Raw genomic sequence first — 17,937 nt, forward strand, 5'->3', positions numbered from 1 at the left:
AAACACGTGAAAAGCATATCATCATTCCTCCATGAAGCCAGCTCACCAATAAGGAGATACAGGGTGATCCAAAAAATTTGGAACCCCTCACTTAAAATGTATATAAGTCCGAAAGTATTCACTTAATTGACAAATTGCGAACACCATTAGAAAGAGCGTTAAATTCTCTATAAAATCACGTCAAATTGGTGCATGTATGCTTGTAAAGCATTGGCGCACTATTAGCTTTTGGAATGAGCGTCAGAAAACTGAGTGAAACGAAATCGTCAAATGTTAACAATGCGCTGAAATCTGTTAGCACTCTATCTGTTGTCTTTTTGCGAATAAAACCACATCCAAATTCAATGTTATTAAATAAAAGTTTACACAGAAGCACACAGTAGAACAGTTACACGCGTCCTAGCTTCCGCTGTTCATCCCAGCATGTGCTCAACGCGAGCTCCGTGGGCCGTCACGCAGGCCTGCAGTTGCTTGGGGACAGCTCCGAGTCCGACTGCGCGGGTCAGCAGTCTCTGGGACAACTGGTCCCAGCAGGCCGTCAGCCTTTCCTTTCCTTACAATAGCACGTGAATGAGCTATTTTTATTTATGAACCTCCAACAAGCGACATGTTCAGAACAGCAACGTCAATCATTGATTTGCGCATAATGTTCAAAACCGTTTCACTGAGTTTCGTGACACAAATTTTATAGGCATATGTCTAGGGCAATATTTATAGTAATAATTAACTACAACCAACTTGGTTTTATAGAGAATTGAACGCTCTTTCTAATGGTGTTTGCAATTTGTTAATAAAGTGAAAATTTTCTGATTTACAGACATTTTAAGTTAGGGGTTCCAATTTTTTTTGGATCACCCTGTATATACACGTATACAACAGCACTGAAAACGGTATGGTTAATAGCACGGTGACTTTAAGTTAATAGAAGACTGCCCATGACTGCCCCTACCACTCACCAACTCATGGGTGAGTCCTTCTCCAGTAGGATGCCCACGTGAGGGATGCCATCCTCGTCCAGATAGTCGGAGAGCCGCTCAGCGTGCGCGTCATCACGCCGGAACACCTTCACCACCTGAGAGCAGACAGAGAGGGAGAGGGAGGCGGGTGAGGTCGGGTCGGGTAGCAGATAGACGGGACCAGGGGATCTGTACATATTGTCTCAAATAGCCGTGTGTGAAGAGACATAGTTATACTTGCAGCGGTGTTTTCGCAAAATGGCACACTTTATCGCCTGGCAATAAACAATCTGCTTACAGTGAATCTTCCGCAGTTTGCTAGCTAGCATTCAAAGTAGTAATCCTACTCAGTTCAATAGTAGCATCTGAAAAAGTCCGAAAAATCATTCCGTTCAGTGGAAACTGGAAACGCTGAATCCCGAAAGTAAATGTTCCTAGCACTAAGCAACAGACACACAGTGGTCACAAGACGACATTACACAGTACGCAAGAAAAAAATGTTGAAAATGTATCGCACACAACTCACTCTACCAGCAACTGGCAATTCACTAGCCAAAAGCATTGACCACGGACCACCGTTCAACCATTACCAGGCACAGACCAGCTAATGTCCGCTCCGCTCATGCCATCCATCCGTTCGCCTTCAGTTGAGCGGAGGTGTTGGAAAAAAGAGATCGCATCCAGGCGCGGTGATCTAACAGAGCACAGGAGAGCCGTTTGAGATATGGCACGGGCGACACGGATCTTAAACTCGAATCGCATAAAATAAATTATCAAAAAATTTACAGAGCGTTCAAGAGAGGAGTGTTTCAGACATATTTACCATATCCCAGAGGTTTCTACTTAGATGACACAAGTGATAACTTTCACACGAAGTCCAGTAAATGAGTGTATAAACTATTCGACAGCATACAACATATTTCCCCATAAGCCGATGGCATGACGGGCCAACAAAACAAGGAGTGATACAAAAATATAGGAGCTCGAAATGTCTGAAGAAGATCTCAAAGATAAAGAGCTTGTATTTTCATTTAACCTTACAGCAGGTAAATTTTTAGTGAAGAAGCGAAGATTCAAGGAGGCAATTGAAAGCTTTTCCAGGGCCCTTGCCCTTACACCAAATCACGAAACATGTTTGACGATGAGAAGCAAGTGCTATCTTCTCCTTGGTCAACATGACAAAGCGCTGAAAGATTCGGAAGATGCGTTGGCAAATAATCCCACGTCGAGCACAGGTATTGTGCAAAAAGCGGAAGCGCTATACGCTCAAGGAGAGTTCGAGTACGCTCTGGTTTGCTTTCACAGAGGTAAGAAGCTGAGATCAGATATCGAAGAATTTAATCTGGGAATACAAAAGTCTGCCGAAGCTATCGAAAACGCTATCGGAGATAAGTCTGGGCTGCGATTCTGCCGCATGGGTAAGATACTGCGACAAATACAGGCCAAGAAAGAGAAAGAGATCCAGGCCAGCACGTGGCGCGGCCAAAAGCGTAAGCAATCACCCACCGAGCAGGACGACGCCAAAAAGAACTACGGCTGCAAGACGCTGCTGGAGGAGCTGTCCAAGGACAAGGCGTTCCTGCAGAAGCTGATCCACCACCCGGAGCTGACGGGGCCGTGTAAGGACGAGATCGTCAAGGAGGCCAGCGAGGTGCTCGAGTTCATGCAGACTCGCCAGGAGTTCTGGGGCCAGCAGAAGCCGCTGTACGCCCGCAAGATACAGCGCAAGATGGCCGAGGGCAAGACCACGGTCGATGAGGAGGATGAGCAGCTGCGCCGGCGCATCGACGAGAAGAAGAGCCGCGTGCAGGCCAACCACGAGACGGTGACGCGCCTGCTGGTGGACATTGACGCTACCCTGCAGCGCGCCGAGTACGAGCGCGCCCTGCAGATGTGCGCCGAGGCCGAGCAGACCATCAAGTCGTACAGCCTGACGTGGCTGCCGCGCAGGCAGGCCTACCTCGGCGTGGTGTACAGCGCACTCGGAGACGCCCACCTCAAGCTGGGCCACTACCGAGAGGCGCTCAAGTGGCACAATAAGGACCTCGAGCTGAGTAAGGACAACCCGCGCTTGCTGCACTCGCGAGCGCGCGCGCTCGACAACCTCGGCCGCACTCACGCCACGTTCCGGCGCTACCAGGCCGCCATCGACGCCTGGGAGCAGCGCATCCCGCTCTCGCGCAGCCCCGAGAAGCGCACCTGGCTCTTCCACGAGATCGGCACGTGCTACCGCGAGCTGGGCCGTCATGAGACGGCGCGCTTCTACGGCACCAAGTGTGTCAAAGAGGCGCGGCGTTGCGAGCAGCAGGCGTGGATCATGCGCGGCCTGTGGCTGCTCGCCGAGGCCGAGACCCAGCTGGAGGTCATGGACGCGGCGCTCAAACACTTTGACCAGGCCATCGAACTAGCGACCGCGCACGGCACCAAGCAGGAGGTGAAGGCTCTGGAATCCGCTTGCCAGCGTGCCGTCGAGCTGATGAAGCAACGCGATGCCGACCGCGCCAAGGCCAAGGCACTCTACACTACCGTGGGTGTCATCCAGCCGCGCCGCTCCGTCGGAGGGAACGTCAAGTTCGACGAGCCGGACGAGTCGGAGGAGGAAGCGCAGGAGCGCATGCCGCGACCCAACATCGTGCTCATCGAGGGAGCCGACGAGAGCGGCTCCGTGATCGACATCAGCGACAGTTTCGACGACACTGGCAGCTACGTGGACTGGACGGACGAGGACACGCTGCCGCCAGAGGAGCCTTCCCAGGAGCAGCTGGCCGCCGCGCCGGACGGAGAGGAAGGCGAGGACGAGGACGAGTCCTCCGGCGAGGACAGCAGCCCGCGCTCCTCCGGAGAGGAGACGGGAGTCGCCGCGGCAGCGAGCGGCGATGAGGAAGGTGAGACCGCCGCTGAGACCGAGCAGGAGACGACCGGTGGCGAGACGACGGCGCTTGAGGACGGGGAGGAGGACACCGTCGGGGAGACTACCGACGGAGAGGACGACGGCGAGACCACGGAGGGCGAGGAGGAAACAGACGTCGGAGAGACGACCGAGGGCGGGGAGACGGGAGACACCGCGGCCACCGGCGAGGAGGTCGAGACCGAGGAGGGCGGTGAAGAAACGCAGGCGGAGGACGGAGGGGAGGCTACAGAAGAGGGAGGAGACACCGAGGCGGCGACCGAGGAGACAGGGGAGGAGGAGGCCACCGAAGAAGGAGCAGCGGCAGAAGAGGCTCCTGCGGAGGAGAAAGCTGCTGAAGAGGGAGCGACCGAAGAGGCTCCCGCTGAAGAAGCGCCTGCCGAAGAAGCTCCCGCCGAAGAAGCCCCCGCTGAAGAAGCCCCTTCGGAAGAGGCTCCCGCTGAAGAAGGGGCGGCAGAGGAGGCTCCAGCCGAGGAAGAGGCGACTCCTGCGGCGGAGGAGGCCCCAGCAGACGCCACGGAGGGTGGCGAGGCGGAGGCACCACCAGCAGAAGCCGACGGAGCGGAGGAGGCGCCAGCAGAGCCTGCTGAGGACGCTGACACCCCGGCCGAGTAAGGCCGGCGTACGTTCGACCAACGTACCGTCACTTCACTGTCGTCCTTGTCTGCTGTCAATTTTAGGGGTGCTTTCGTTCGGAAATGTCTTTTGACAAGTGATGTGCTTGAGTACGAAGTGTACACATATGTTCCATCATATCTTAGGGACGTGCCACATATTCTTTTGATGAAAATCCTAGGTGAGGAATGGAATACACGACTACGAACTGACAATAACAAGATATCGTACAGGAAACTTGTCCTGAGTTTAGAGTGGATAGTCTATTTTTTGTTCCGTCGAATACCAGCCGCAGCCTGTCCACAATGGCCGGAATCGCTGGCTGGCATACGTGCATTACCAGCCCGAGCGCGGATGGAGGAGGGGACGGGAGAGCCTCCATCCACTGTCGCCAGCCGACAGAGGACTATCTCTCGTGGACCGGATGCCCCACCGTCTGCACTGCCCTGCTTAGAGACAGTCGCCGGCCCGAACCAGGGCACGCGTCTCACATCGGAGGGCCGACTCGGGTGTGGCGGAAGATCCAAACCGCCGCGGCTCGGTGGCCGGCTGGAGACAGCGCACTGATACCTCGGAAAAGGACCGGAAGTGGCGCACTTCCGTCCAATGGAGGAGCGCAGCTGGAGAGCGTGTGAGGTCAGTGTCCGGAGCAGTGAGACAGCTGCTGACCGGTCTCTGTGACCCAAAAGTCAGTGGTGTGTTGTTTCCAGATCCCATCGCCCGCACTTTTGTCTAAATAGGGATCTTCATTACATGCCCGACTGAAGAGGTGAAGCATGTAATTATTTCATAGAAGCCAATCATCCGCCTAGGAACATTTCTATTAACGTGCAAAAAGAAACTTAAATTAAATCATTAACAAACTGACGAAAATTATGTGTGCCTAGCTACAATTCCAGCTCAGTGAATAAGATGCTAGTTAGCAAATTTGGTGTAAAATGTCAAAATACCCTCCTCATCAACAAATGCGTCATCCAGGAGCAGTTCAGCTACTTTCGATTATCTCTTCATGCGAGTGACCCCCGCTGCACGTGCAAAATGCAAAAGGAAAAGGTCAAATTTACCATTTCAATAGCTAGGTAATTACTTGGGCGATTTCGCCGAAAGTTGGCATGTGGGTAGGCATCTACCAGGCAATGCATTCCTATGTGTTACGATTAGGGTGCTACTGCACGTGCGCACGTGCAGGGGGCGCTTTCAGATCTCGAGAACAGCTAGGTCAATTGCGCTCAAATTTGGTACACAGTTGGGGATCGGTTAGTAGGGTGCTGTGCAAAAGTCAGTTTGGACTCAGTTTGCACGTGCGCACGTGCAGGGTGCCGCTCCCACAGCTCAAGAACGGCTAGGCCAATTGCGCTCAAAATTGGCATACCGCAAGAGACCGGTAAGTGGGGTGCCGTGCACAAGTCAGTTGGAAGTACCCCTCGCACTAGCGCACGTGCAGGGCTGACACCGCGCTCGCTCGTTTATCGCCCCCCAAAGGCTGGTTTCTCTGTCGCCCGCCAGGCGGCGGACCGGTCGGTGGTCGTATCTGGGCCGGAGTTAGCAGTCAACCGCGGCCTCCGGGCCGTCGGCAGTGGCAGGCCGATAGCCGCGTCAGTGAGAGCCCAGCACCCGACATGAAGTGAGAGTAGTGCCGTCATGTGGCCCGCGCTGCAGCTGTTAGTGTTGCTCTGCCACATCGCCGCTGTACCGGCAGGTAGGAAAGCAAACACCCCGTCGGGCTAGTGTACGTATCCTGCCGTAACTGCGGAGGTAGGGCCGACCTTGGACCAGGTGACGGAGCCGTGCCTGACGGCCAGCCGAGACCGGTCCGCTGCCTAACATGGTGCTGCGGGTCGGCAGGAGAGAGTGGGGAGGTTTCACACCGCGTAGGATCCGTCACCGCCCGCCCACCTCTCCTCTACACAGCTGAGGGCTCTCTCAGCTCGCTGCCGACAGCTACAAATAAGCTGCCAAACACCGGCCGGGCCCGGCACCGGCCACGCCAACCAAAACATACCGGGGGCGGGCCGAGCTCTCAGGACAGCGACCGTGCTAAGAGGGACGTCCCAGTGAAAAAAGTCGGTGGATTATCACCGAGCACCAACAGAGGTCACGACTCACGAGACTTGACCCCAGCTGATCAGATCATCAGCTGATCAGACCTTTTCTTACTGGACGGGATCAAACACACCCGATTCCAAGTTGGTTCCAGGCCCAAAATGTCGCAACCCTGGTCTTGTCCAAACAAAACGCATCGATCAAAAACTGGCCAAAATAAAATTCCGCCTCACAAACCGTAGCCTCCACTTGCAAGCATTTTGTGTAGGTCGTTGCAGTTGGGATCAACAATGATGACCTCATGGCTCGTTGGGTACGATTAAGATGACGCTAATGAACTGGATGATAAGCACAAACTGCCATTTATCTTGCTAAAGAATGGCTGCAAAAATATGAACGACTTACACCAAAGAACAAAACTTTTGAACATCTTGCAGACGGTCTAGCCTCCTTCAAATGCCGGACTTTGTAAAACAAGGGTACCTGCAAAAAAAAATCGCGCAACATTATATCACTTAGAAATAATTTTAATCGGTCTGTCAAAGACCTAATCATCATGTCACTGGGAAAAGAAGGACTTGGTAAGATTGATAGCGTTTTTCTTACATGCTGATGTTCGGCACATCTGGTATCTGACACGTCACTCTAGGACATGCATGGCAGACTGATAGGGGAGAGCGGGGCCAGTTGAAACACGGGGTCAGATGAAACATGGCTTTATTTTCAACAGTATGTATGCAACATATGGCGTTGCCGACACCACTGCGCATCCGCGCTCGACCACTTCCTTTGTCAACGGCGTTTGGGCGGCAAACGGACGGTAATTTTGATTTGACACTTGTTTTTGTGTTTTTGAGGGGCGTTTGGGAGAATCGTTTTTATGAATATTTTGTGATATCTCATATACCTACCTTTGTTTGCTGAAAGAAGAACTCCTGGCTCCGGAATAACACCTTATTTGGCCCTTCATTCAGCATGATGCCGTCCCTCCAGCTCGTTTGACATGTGCTTTACGGCGCGTGCGAGGTGGCGGGAGCGGATGGGGTCAATTGAAACGCTTCTCTGAGGGTCAGTTGAAACAGGGCCACAATCCGTTTCAATGGACCCCGGTGACCTTTGCAATGGTTATTGTTCAGGGGCTGTAAACATTAAAGGAAATAGTCCACCTTTGAAATGAGCTTTTAAACTGAAATAGTAGTTTAAAGGGAGATATTGAGCTTTCTTTTTTCTTAAATAAAAATTACTCGACATCTATACTATTTCTACTGTAGTTTCTATAAAATATGAAAATTTCCTAGCACATTTTCGTATGTGAAAAAGGTTTTTATTTTTGCAAAAAAGAGGCAGTACTTGCAGTACTTGTAACACCCACCGAAATGCGTTGTCCTTCTCTATAAAAAAGTCGCAGTATATGGCGCTTTTGTTTCAAACAGCGACGCTTGGGTTTTTGTTTATGTTATCGCCTTGTCGGTGCTTGGTTGTAAGGATTCTAATTTGAATTAGAGTTAATTCGGTTTAGAATTAATTAGATTCTAATTCGGGGGTACATAGCGCGAGAAAGAAATGCGAGAAATGACACTGTTTACATTATTTTGCGCCACAAATGAACGGCATGCGCCAGAAACGCAGCCAAATCTTGCGATTGCGACTACGAAATTCATTATTTTGGCGTCAGAGCCTGAAGCGAAAAATACAAGCATATTTATTTCAAAAAGACTTCAGGTTTGTCGAACGGTGTTATGAGAATTTTGATAACAGTACTGCATAAGTTTTTCAGTGATGCCGCAAAAGTGCTGTATCTATCTTCTTTTATTGTGCAGTCGGCGGGACCGATTCAAAATTGAGTCGTTGCTACTAAAATAGCAGCATATGGCGTCAGATGATGAACAGGAAAAATAGTTGCGTAAATTTAGACATAAACCACCCCCAAACCATGAATATCTTTTGAAGGCACTATAGACGACCATTAACTAACTAGATGTGATGAAGATCAAATGTAAGGAATACGCTCATTTTACAAAATTACATGCAAGTACCAAAAAGTGATGTAAGTACTTATTCAACGGTCATTTTCAGCGCTCCCCGCTAACGTGACTTCAAGTTGAGATATTTGCGGCAGCCGGCAAGGTACCGAATTGAGCAAAATGGTTTTAATTTACATTATAACTTGTTGTGTTTTGTCAGAAAATGGTCCTAACTCAGATTTTGTGGAAAAAGGTCATTATCTCCCTTTAAAGGTAGACTGCCACCTTTTTTCCACAAAACGGTTTTCACTAGAGCTGAGCCACCTATGTCCCAGACTGAAGTCGGTTTTCCGAAATTTGAACCCGTTTGCGAGAAATCGGAGACCAAAGTTCAGTTTGATGCCATTTTTTTAGTCCAAGAAAACCGACATCTCTACTGTTTATCGATAACTTTGAAACATTAATTTTCTTATCTTTTGGTAAATATATGTCAAAACTTTGATTGTTTCGAGATCAGAGAAGAATTTTGGAGTGTCAAAATAAAAGTTAAACTTATATATTCAGTAGTTCATTTTTTCCACAAAAGTGTGGGAAATGGGGTTTAACATGGGCCAGACCCATTCCAAATGAGCCATGATTTTTAAATGTTTTACGAACTTAAATGCAAAATAAATTAAACATGGCCAATTTCTTATGAAATCATATATTAGTAAATCATAAAATACCTTACTTTTTCAAATAAAATGTAATAATCTTATGACCTTGAAGTCTAGTGATGTGTAAACATTGTCGCTAGACATTAACCGATTGATAATTGTATGATAATCGACATTTTTTTCGCGATTCACGTGATGATACTTTGTCAGGTGAATTCTAAAATTTTGTTTTGTCCAGGGAATAAATCATAGGCCGATCTGAGAAAACTTTTTGAAGGTGGCAGTCTTCCTTTAATAGAGCTCAATTTGTGACCCCTTTTTCTCCAGCCTTTTGCTTGAAAGCACACTATAGCCTGAGATATTTCTCATTTTCCTCATCCGCCCATTTTACCATAGTCTATGTACTTTATGTCACCTATTATGAGGAACTTTGCACTTTTAGCTTTCCAACGACCTATTGAATGTAGCATTTGGAAAAGTAAACCGGACAAAATATCTCCTTAAGAAAGTTGCCTTAAAGAGGAAAACATCCCATTGTTAAGGATAGGTGCAATTGACCCCATGGGCTGGTTCAATTGACCCTCGCATCGGGGTCATTTGAAACGGGCGTAGAGCTGTTTTATAAGCATGCGTTTGGCAGCAAAATATGTTTGAAACATAATTTTACATATCTTAAAATAAAGCCAAAAGAGCATATTTTTTCATGGTATTGTGCATTTTTCGATATGACAACTAGAGCTCGCTGTGCATGTCAACATATAAAAAGTGGTTCAACTGGCCCCGCTCTCCCCTAATCTCCCTAATGGCTCCAGCCGACCTCAGGGCGATGACGGGTTCCATCAACACATCAGACGATCCTGTACCAATGATGTGATATGTTTGGGGGGAGACTGACATCAGCTCTTCTGCCCAGCGGTCAGCTCCACCACAAACGTCAACGGAATGGTATCCAACCGATAAACGGTCAATGATGTATCAGAGTTTTAGGGTAGAGCAGCAATCAGGGTGTGGTGCGATAGACCCGCTGTTACCATCCAAAACATCATGGCACTACAGCCTACTATCCGATCGAGCTGGACCATGTAGGGACACAAAATTCACCCTGCGATCCAGTGCGTCATGGAAGCAAGACTGACTACATCATCCATCCCGGTCATGAAAAGACTCATGCTCACTCAAGACATGGTCAAAAACGTTTACCCCATAAGGGCTAAGAAAGACCCACTATTCACATATCTACTTCAATCTGGCCATGAGGACTGCCTGCAGTCCACCATGGACGCCATCTGATCTGCGATGACCAATATGGACTCCCAGGTCATCGTTTGATCCTGCCACCCCCATCGCCCCAACCCGGATCTGCTGACGTCAGGGCGACGTTCATTAGTACAGCGAGTCCACCGGCACTCCAGCTGCATCTAATTAGATAATGAGCGCTCTATGCCAGCGGGCGTGGGCGTGCAGCCGAGGACCGTTAGCCCATGGTTCAAATTCAACCGTCCGAGTCCGTGCTCGTCGGTCCGGACCAATCAGCCAATAGCGTTGCTGCTGCACTTTGCAGCGCTGCGGCTCGGCATTCAGCACTGGCCTCGACTGGCTCCCACACTGGGAACTTTCTGGTCCGACATAAGACCTCCAGGTTCAGTCCAAATTAGACCCTCAGGTTCAGTCCAACATTGGACCTTTATGCAGACAACATTGGACAAAGGCGATTCAGTCGTTCAGTAGACCTTCATATAATGTACTATTGGTCTCAAGATATGGGGCCCAGGCGACCTGTAGTTCGGATGCGGTGAGTACCCTCACCCTCGCCACAACTCGAGTGGGGTTGCGCCGGGTGGGAGGAGGGGTGCACTCGGCCCGAGCTGTGGCGGGGGTAAGGGTATTCACCGCATCAAAGCTAGATGTCGCCAGGGCCCTTATCTTGAGGCCAATAGTCAACGGATCAGTAATAAAAACACCCTTCACTCTTCAGTGGTTAAATCCTAAAACAGACCTCCGTTAAAGGTAGTGTGCCACCTTTGAAAGATTTCCCATTTTATTTTTCCTAGGATAAGAAGCTTCTGTTTTTACCTAATATCGCAAAAAAAAAATCAAAAATGGGCCTGGAATAGTGCCTTTTTCGCCTAAAAGTTTTTCGGTTTTTAGATATGTATAACAACTGTAGTGGGCTCACCTGCAAACAGGCGTCGGGCAACAATCGCGAATGCGGCGCACTTGTGACAATAAGCAAAGGTCATTATAGTGTTACGACCATACGACGTACGGGAATGAGTTATCAGCTGTCTAATCGTAGACAACACAATGTCGAGCCTTAAACTGTAAGCCCGTATTGGTATTGTTTCTTTTATTTGGCTGTCGAACATTATTTATGGTTTGAAATATGATTTTATGTAAAATAATTGATATGAAAAAGCCGTCTTATAAGTCATGACCCCATTTCACCACACGCAAGTGGCAGAAATGACAATGATCAGCTGACGCATTTTTCTTGGCCGAAGTCAGAGCGCGCGGCCCGACGCACCACGCGTATTTGGAAATTCCGACCTCGACGAGCATCAGAAGCCACCTAACAGGCGTGTTCGAAACCGCAGGAGATGATGATGAACGGGTTTATCGAAACTTGATTGGATGAGCATATCGGTAATAGCGATTTCAGTGTGTGCATTTATTGTTCATAGTGGTGTGAAATGTGGTTGGGGTACGACCGACAACCCGTCGGGGCGAATTTCGCACTGGGGTACTCAAAATTTGAAGAATTTAAGACGTTTCCATGAGTTTTGAAGGTATGGATAAGTTCTAAAAATCCGGTTCTCCTTATCTGGGCCATTAACTCCATACGGTCCAAGAAAGCTGGCACACTACCTTTAACACTCTGTCCGGGTGCCAGGCCGGACCTGCAGCAGACCCTCGCCGACCATGCCGCAGTTCGCTCGGTCCAAGTCAGTAGATCCTATTTTTGTCTTCAGCCGAAGCCGTACAGGATGACCCCATCGCCATCGACCATCGATCCCCTCCCCGAACTCCCGAAAGTCGATCGGTGAAGTCGACCGACCCCGGCATCATCATCAGCAGCAGGATCAAAGCCCGGGCCGGAATATCATTGAGTCCTGCCGGCTGAATTGTGGTGATGAGTGCAACACTGAATCTGGGTATCATTTAGGGTGGAAAGATTCGTGAAATAAAGCCCGTAACATGGAGGATCTCTAACAGGATATCTCAACATCCCAACAAGTCACTTAGGATGATCTCAGAAAATCCGACCCCATCAGGAATTGAGCTAGGGTCATCCTCAACGTTCAGTCTCCGCCTTAGCTCGTGACAGGCCCCGTCCCGGGTCACATCCAGTGGCGGCACCGGACAGCGGCGGCGGGGGCGGGGGCGGCTGCAACGTCCGATAGCGTTCGATCGAGGCCGTTGGCCGGCCTCTGAAGATAGTAGCGCCGCCGCACAGAGTTGTTTTCTGTGGAATATGTGCGTGAGTTGAATCCTAAGCTGGTGCTCAATGCCTTTTTAGTCCTCAGTCCTCACAGTCTTCACCTCCTCAATTCGACGTCGGACCGGCTCGAGATTACGAGTCTTCATCTCTCAGTAAGTAGCTGTGAGGGGCGTATGGAAGAGGACTGGACTATCCACTCTCCTGTGAAGGAAGCGATCAAAGCGATTGGTCTACGCACATGATAAGCAGAATACCAGCTTCTAAATGAGGCTCTGCAGATAGATCTGCTGGCCCGAATCGGCATGAACTTGGTCAGATTTGTTCAACCACCCATCCGTGACCAGAATGATTACATCCAGTTTCCCCGAGCAATCAACCCCGCCTCTCACCAAACTCACATGCTGGCATGCCTCCGCCCCACGTTACGTTTTTTGTTTCTATCGCTCCGCGGTGACAGTCCTTTCACAGTGCAGTCCGCACCGCACCCGAGTCTGACCTCGCCCTAGCGCGCCCACCTCTGCCCGACAACAGGCGGTCACAGGGAGACCCAGACGCACACAAACTCGGCGTCCTAGGCGGGTCTGCATTATGTATGAGCGGCGACAGTCGCAAACGCGACGCTCACCGAACTGTCCAAATATGTCGGCCAGTTTGAAATGTCTTCCAGGCCCGGCATTGGTGTGGTTGTTGGTCAAAATGGAGGCTTATTTTAGATATTGGATAGATAGACTGGTGGGTCAAAAGAATACAGAATAATACCAGTAATGTCAAAATAAATCAGACAAACAATCTGCGAAGACAAAGGACAATCGGCAGGCGTAGACGTTTTACTACCAACCACTCTTGTTCACTCTGCAATAGACTGGTTTTGGCGCTCCCAGCTCGTACCACGCCGCAGTGACCAGCTCTGTCAAAGCGTCGTAATTAGAGCGGAGCGGAGCAGTCCGGTCCTGCCGGCGTGCCCAGGGTCTGCGTCACTGGGACTGCCAGACGCTCGGTCATTTGAGCGACGCCCATTAGTTACGACTGTTTATAGTTGAACCCTGCCCCGCTGCAGGCCGCCCTGCAGTGCGGTCCTGACTCCTGGCGTGCCCGTGGTAAGCGCAGTGGCCAGTGGTCCCACAGGTGAATTCGTGTACGGTTGTACCCACGCTGACCAACCACCGCAGTCCGGTCAGTACGAACGCTATCAGTCTCGATCGCCGAGTGCTGAATGCGGCCGGCGCCACCACCACCATACCAGTCGAGTGGCAGTGACAGCGGCCGGCGGAAAGACATTCGCAGTGGTCACGACAGCATGGTGGGGGTCGGGAGGGTGGGGAGAGGTAGTGGGAGCGAGAGGGGGCGGGGTGGGTCGGAGCGGCGAGCCAATATGGCGACCTTGGCCGCGCCAACGCCAACGCTCCGTCAAAACAGCTCTGCTGCTCTGCGTCCGCCGCCGCCGGGTAGGGATAAATCGAGCGGGCGCGCCCCGCCGACCATCTCAATGCTCCGAGCCGGCGAGATATCGATCAGAGTCGGGCATTCTCTGATGGTGGCGCTATCTCGGACAAACTACCACGCGTAGGAGGAGAGCGGTAGACTGTCCGCCCACTCTGCTCAACACCGCGCGGTCAGTGCACAAACTCCACTCTGACAGCGCAACCACAGCGAGGCGACAGAGCAATCAGCAATAACAGACCTACTGTGTGCTGCTAACGCAGTTCTGAGAGCAGACACCGAGCCGCTACTCAACCGAACCGGAAAGAGTCTGCCCCGCCCGGCACTGTCTACCGTCCAACAAAGTCGCGCTGACGATCTATTTGTTGGCCACAGAACAGCGAATGTCGCCCGAAGACAAAACGACGGTCGTTTGCGCACCTATGACGTCATCTGTTAGAGCGGTTTTCCGAGCACAAAAGGAGTATTGTCCGGCACAAAAACGGTGTTGGACGGGGTTAGCGGCAACGAAAATGGGCCAGTGAAAAACGGGGTCTGTGTGGCAGATCACCCATCCAGACGGCGTCCAAATGGGCTCAAAAACCGCCGGCCGACGAGCCTGACAGTCACCTAACGACTAATGACATATGTCAATACCATCTGTGAGCATTGACACTCATCAGTCACTGGTAATGATTATTCCATAATTGACCAGAAACGGCCATTATTGTTATATTTCGAGCCCGCCTACATCCCAGCGGCCAGCGGGTCGAGGTACAGTCGGCGTCAGGGTCGCGTGACAAGGCTGGCGTCACAGAACATCACCATGACTGTAAGTTGCACAGAGGCAGGTCAGGTCAGGTCAGGCCAGCGTCGCTCGGGCTCACTTTTAGACTTAGCTGATGTCACGAAAATAGACGCAGAGCAGAAAAGAAGTCCAAAACGACGCGCGACGCCTGCCGTGTCAAAAACCGCCGTCCTACGTGCTGGTTACGACTCCGGTGGGTAAATATTTACATAAACACAGCGTGGCGCCACGTCGCCATCTGGGGCACATCAGTAGCCACTCATGGAACGTGAGATCCGCCACCGGATTCACCGCAGACGGCGCTGCGGGGGCGGCAGACGAACCTCTCGGTACCAGCCGCATTGATATGTCACGGGATACATCAGCAGACTCACGATGTGGTCAGACCGTGACATCGCGTGATCGCACCGTGATGCCCCGTGATGCAGCGCCGGCGCCTAGCGGGAGGTCATGCGAGTGACAGGAGCGTGACGTTACTCGCACGTCTGAGGGCACGTCAGCCATTCCTCAGAGTCGAAAAGGTCATCCTATAGTTAGCCGAGGACGGTTACCCTTGTTGGTTCTCAATCCCGGCCTCATCTCACACTTACGCCCTCTCAAACTCAGAGTGAACTTTGCAGGGTAAGAGCGCTATAGACCAATGGCAGTTGAGACATCAACTGACGCAGTTGGTTTGCAATGGAAGCGACGCTATTCCAGGCTCTAGATGACAAAATCCATCGCAGGATGTGCGTCAAAAGCGTTTACCACATTTCCGCCCGGCCTGAGTGGGCGTCATTTCATAGAAAACCGAGCGAACTTTGAACTTTGGGAGGGAGGGGGGGGGGGGGGGGTCACTGGACACTGTGCCTTGGGTCGCATCGACTACGAGGAAATCATCTATCATTGAACTTCTACCACAAAACATTCATGGAAAAATTGAGGATAGGAACTGGTGTCTCGTGCAGTGATCTGAGCACTAGTCACTACATCCCACGGCCACCTTGCAGCCCGCAACGGTGAGAACTAAATCTTTACTGGCATGTTGAGCCGGAAAGTGACCCGCAGCGGGTGGAGTGGTATGCGGACATTATGTGAGCCCCATATCCCCATACGTGACACCAGCGCTGTGGAACACTGACTCTTATAACCCACTCACCACCTGTGCCCCCCCCCCCCCCCCCCAACGGTATTCACTGCTGACCCCCGCTGGCGGCATTCACTGCTGACCCCTCCCCTCCCCTGTGACCCCCAGATGCGGACGGTATGCAGTGTTACAGCTGCGGCGGCCTCGTCTCTGACCAGCCCGGTCGCAGCTGCGCCGAGTTCGACGAGGCGCTCTCCTGGTCCCTGTTTGTGGTCACCTGTCCCCAGGACCACATTTGTGTCAAGACCACGTCCCTCTACAGCGGTGAGGAGGACCGTGAGTCATGATGGGGATAGTTGGATCAATGTTGGGAATTCGAGAAAATCGATGGTTGCACCGGGGCAAGGAATAAAACGGAGGGGGGAGGGGAGGAATGGAAGTCAGGGCGCTGGCCAACGTCGCTGTGGTCGAACCTATGGTGAAGCTGACAATGTGAGGTCAGCTGCTAATGCATGTGTGTTATGGCGACTATACTCCAATACGCCATTTATGACCAAAAACGAGTCGAACTAATGTCACGCTGCACGAACTAAGTTACTCTGCGCGATCTAACCGCTACCTCACTCTGCTCTCCTTCCAGGCGAGTTCCGCGGCTGTGGCGCCCGGCAGTCGTGGTACGGACTCAAACACGAGCTCGGCTGTCGAGAGGCGGACATGCCCGACAGCCAGACGCAGTTCTGTTTCTGCGACACACCGCTCTGTAACGCGGCGCCGTCCCAACGGACCGCTCCCGGCCTCGGCATAGTGCTAACTGTGGCAGTGATGGCAGCAGCGGGGGCGGGTGTTCTGAGGCCACATCGGTGACACGAACAGATCGCCCCAGGGGGACAGAAGGACGATCGCAGCCCGAGCTTGCTAAAACTGCCGACAAGGACCCACCGGTGACCTGAACTGCCGTGATAAGAGTGTAAGACAGGAGTGGCGACCAGTCTACTACACTCACCGTCTACAGACACCCAAAGGGACCGGCTGCAGACAGAGTAAAGGCGGACGCCGTGGGCGGCGGCTGCGTGGGAGAGGAGTGTGAGTCACCTCGGCCGACTACCGCCCCCCACAGCAGGACAGCGACCCACGGGAGGTCAGAGGCACGACGGACATATGTGACAGCGGAACTGGCATTAACACGCGACAGTGACGGCTGACGGCTGTCACAGAGTAGCATCCACGCGGCAAAGAACCGACCGTGACTGTGGACTGTGGTGTGTGAGACACAATCCACAGCTAGAACTGTAACCTAAGAGTCACAAGTCACTACTGTGAAGCGGTGATGTAAGCCACGCTACAGCCCGGTCGTGCCGCTCTGGGGGTCTGACTCTGAATAATGCGGGCACGGATCGATATCGCCATGGGGGGTCTGAATAATGCGGCATACCCAGAACGACACTGGGCGACTACGGTCACCGACCACAACCTCCACCGCGTGGTGAGGGCAGGGGCGGCTGCGGGGTGGCGGCGGGGGCGGATACAAAAACGTGATAGCGGTGCGCCCAGTGACGATATGAGCTGACCTGCGGTTTGCAGTGGGCACCACCGATCTAATATCCAGTCACACTGCACGCAGTGGTGATGCATTGCCAACAGTCATAACCTCAGTGATTGTGGTTGTTTTCGCCTCTACGAAGTCAATGTATGTATGCATCCATGTATGAAGTTGGATATGAAGGTAGGGGCTTCTTGATGACGCTTACGAATATATGTGGCAATAAAAGAACGCACACACCATTTACTAGCCGTGCGACACGCGTGGAAGCCAGCCCTCTCCACACATCAAAGCGCGCAGCCAACCTGACGCAGATCGGACGTGCCTCCTGCTGAATCTGCGCCAAACGAGCTGGCAGGCCGAGCTCAACTATGAGCAATCTCCCCGAAAAGATCTCGGGAGTTATACTGGGATGTGGGATAAACACCTTCGCTTGCCAGAGACAGGCTTAGTCAGTTCAGCTGGGTTCGCTTGATGACGTCAGAGGACCGACACAACGATCCAAAAAGGGCATCAACCGTCG

The 17,937-nt window shown here is 51.7% G+C and overlaps 2 protein-coding genes across 6 annotated transcripts in view; one reads left to right on the plus strand and one right to left on the minus strand.

Annotated features, from left to right (window-relative positions):
• LOC122381526 (DNA-directed RNA polymerase I subunit RPA2-like) overlaps window positions 1–17,937 on the minus strand; it is a 43,335-nt gene that overhangs the window by 15,305 nt on the left and 10,093 nt on the right. For all 4 annotated transcript variants that reach the window (XM_043365791.1, XM_043365793.1, XM_043365794.1 and 1 more), the window contains exon 18: window positions 957–1,072. In XM_043365791.1, the coding sequence (XP_043221726.1) occupies window positions 957–1,072 (116 nt within the window). The remainder of the gene's footprint in view (window positions 1–956; window positions 1,073–17,937) is intronic.
• Window positions 5,996–17,656, plus strand: LOC122381529. Of its 2 annotated transcripts, none has more exons than XM_043365804.1 (3): window positions 5,996–6,178; window positions 16,043–16,198; window positions 16,515–17,656. In XM_043365804.1, exons 1-3 carry the CDS (start codon window positions 6,121–6,123, stop codon window positions 16,736–16,738), a joined length of 438 nt encoding a protein of 145 aa, XP_043221739.1. In that variant the 5' UTR covers window positions 5,996–6,120; the 3' UTR covers window positions 16,739–17,656. The 2 variants fall into 2 exon arrangements, with proteins under 2 accessions (XP_043221739.1, XP_043221738.1); XM_043365803.1 differs by having other exon boundaries at window positions 6,023–6,178; window positions 16,043–16,210.

The sequence above is a fragment of the Amphibalanus amphitrite genome, unplaced genomic scaffold, assembly GCF_019059575.1.
Source record: "Amphibalanus amphitrite isolate SeventyFive unplaced genomic scaffold, NRLGWU_Aamphi_draft 000121F_arrow, whole genome shotgun sequence".
Taxonomy (NCBI): Eukaryota; Metazoa; Arthropoda; class Thecostraca; order Balanomorpha; family Balanidae; genus Amphibalanus; species Amphibalanus amphitrite.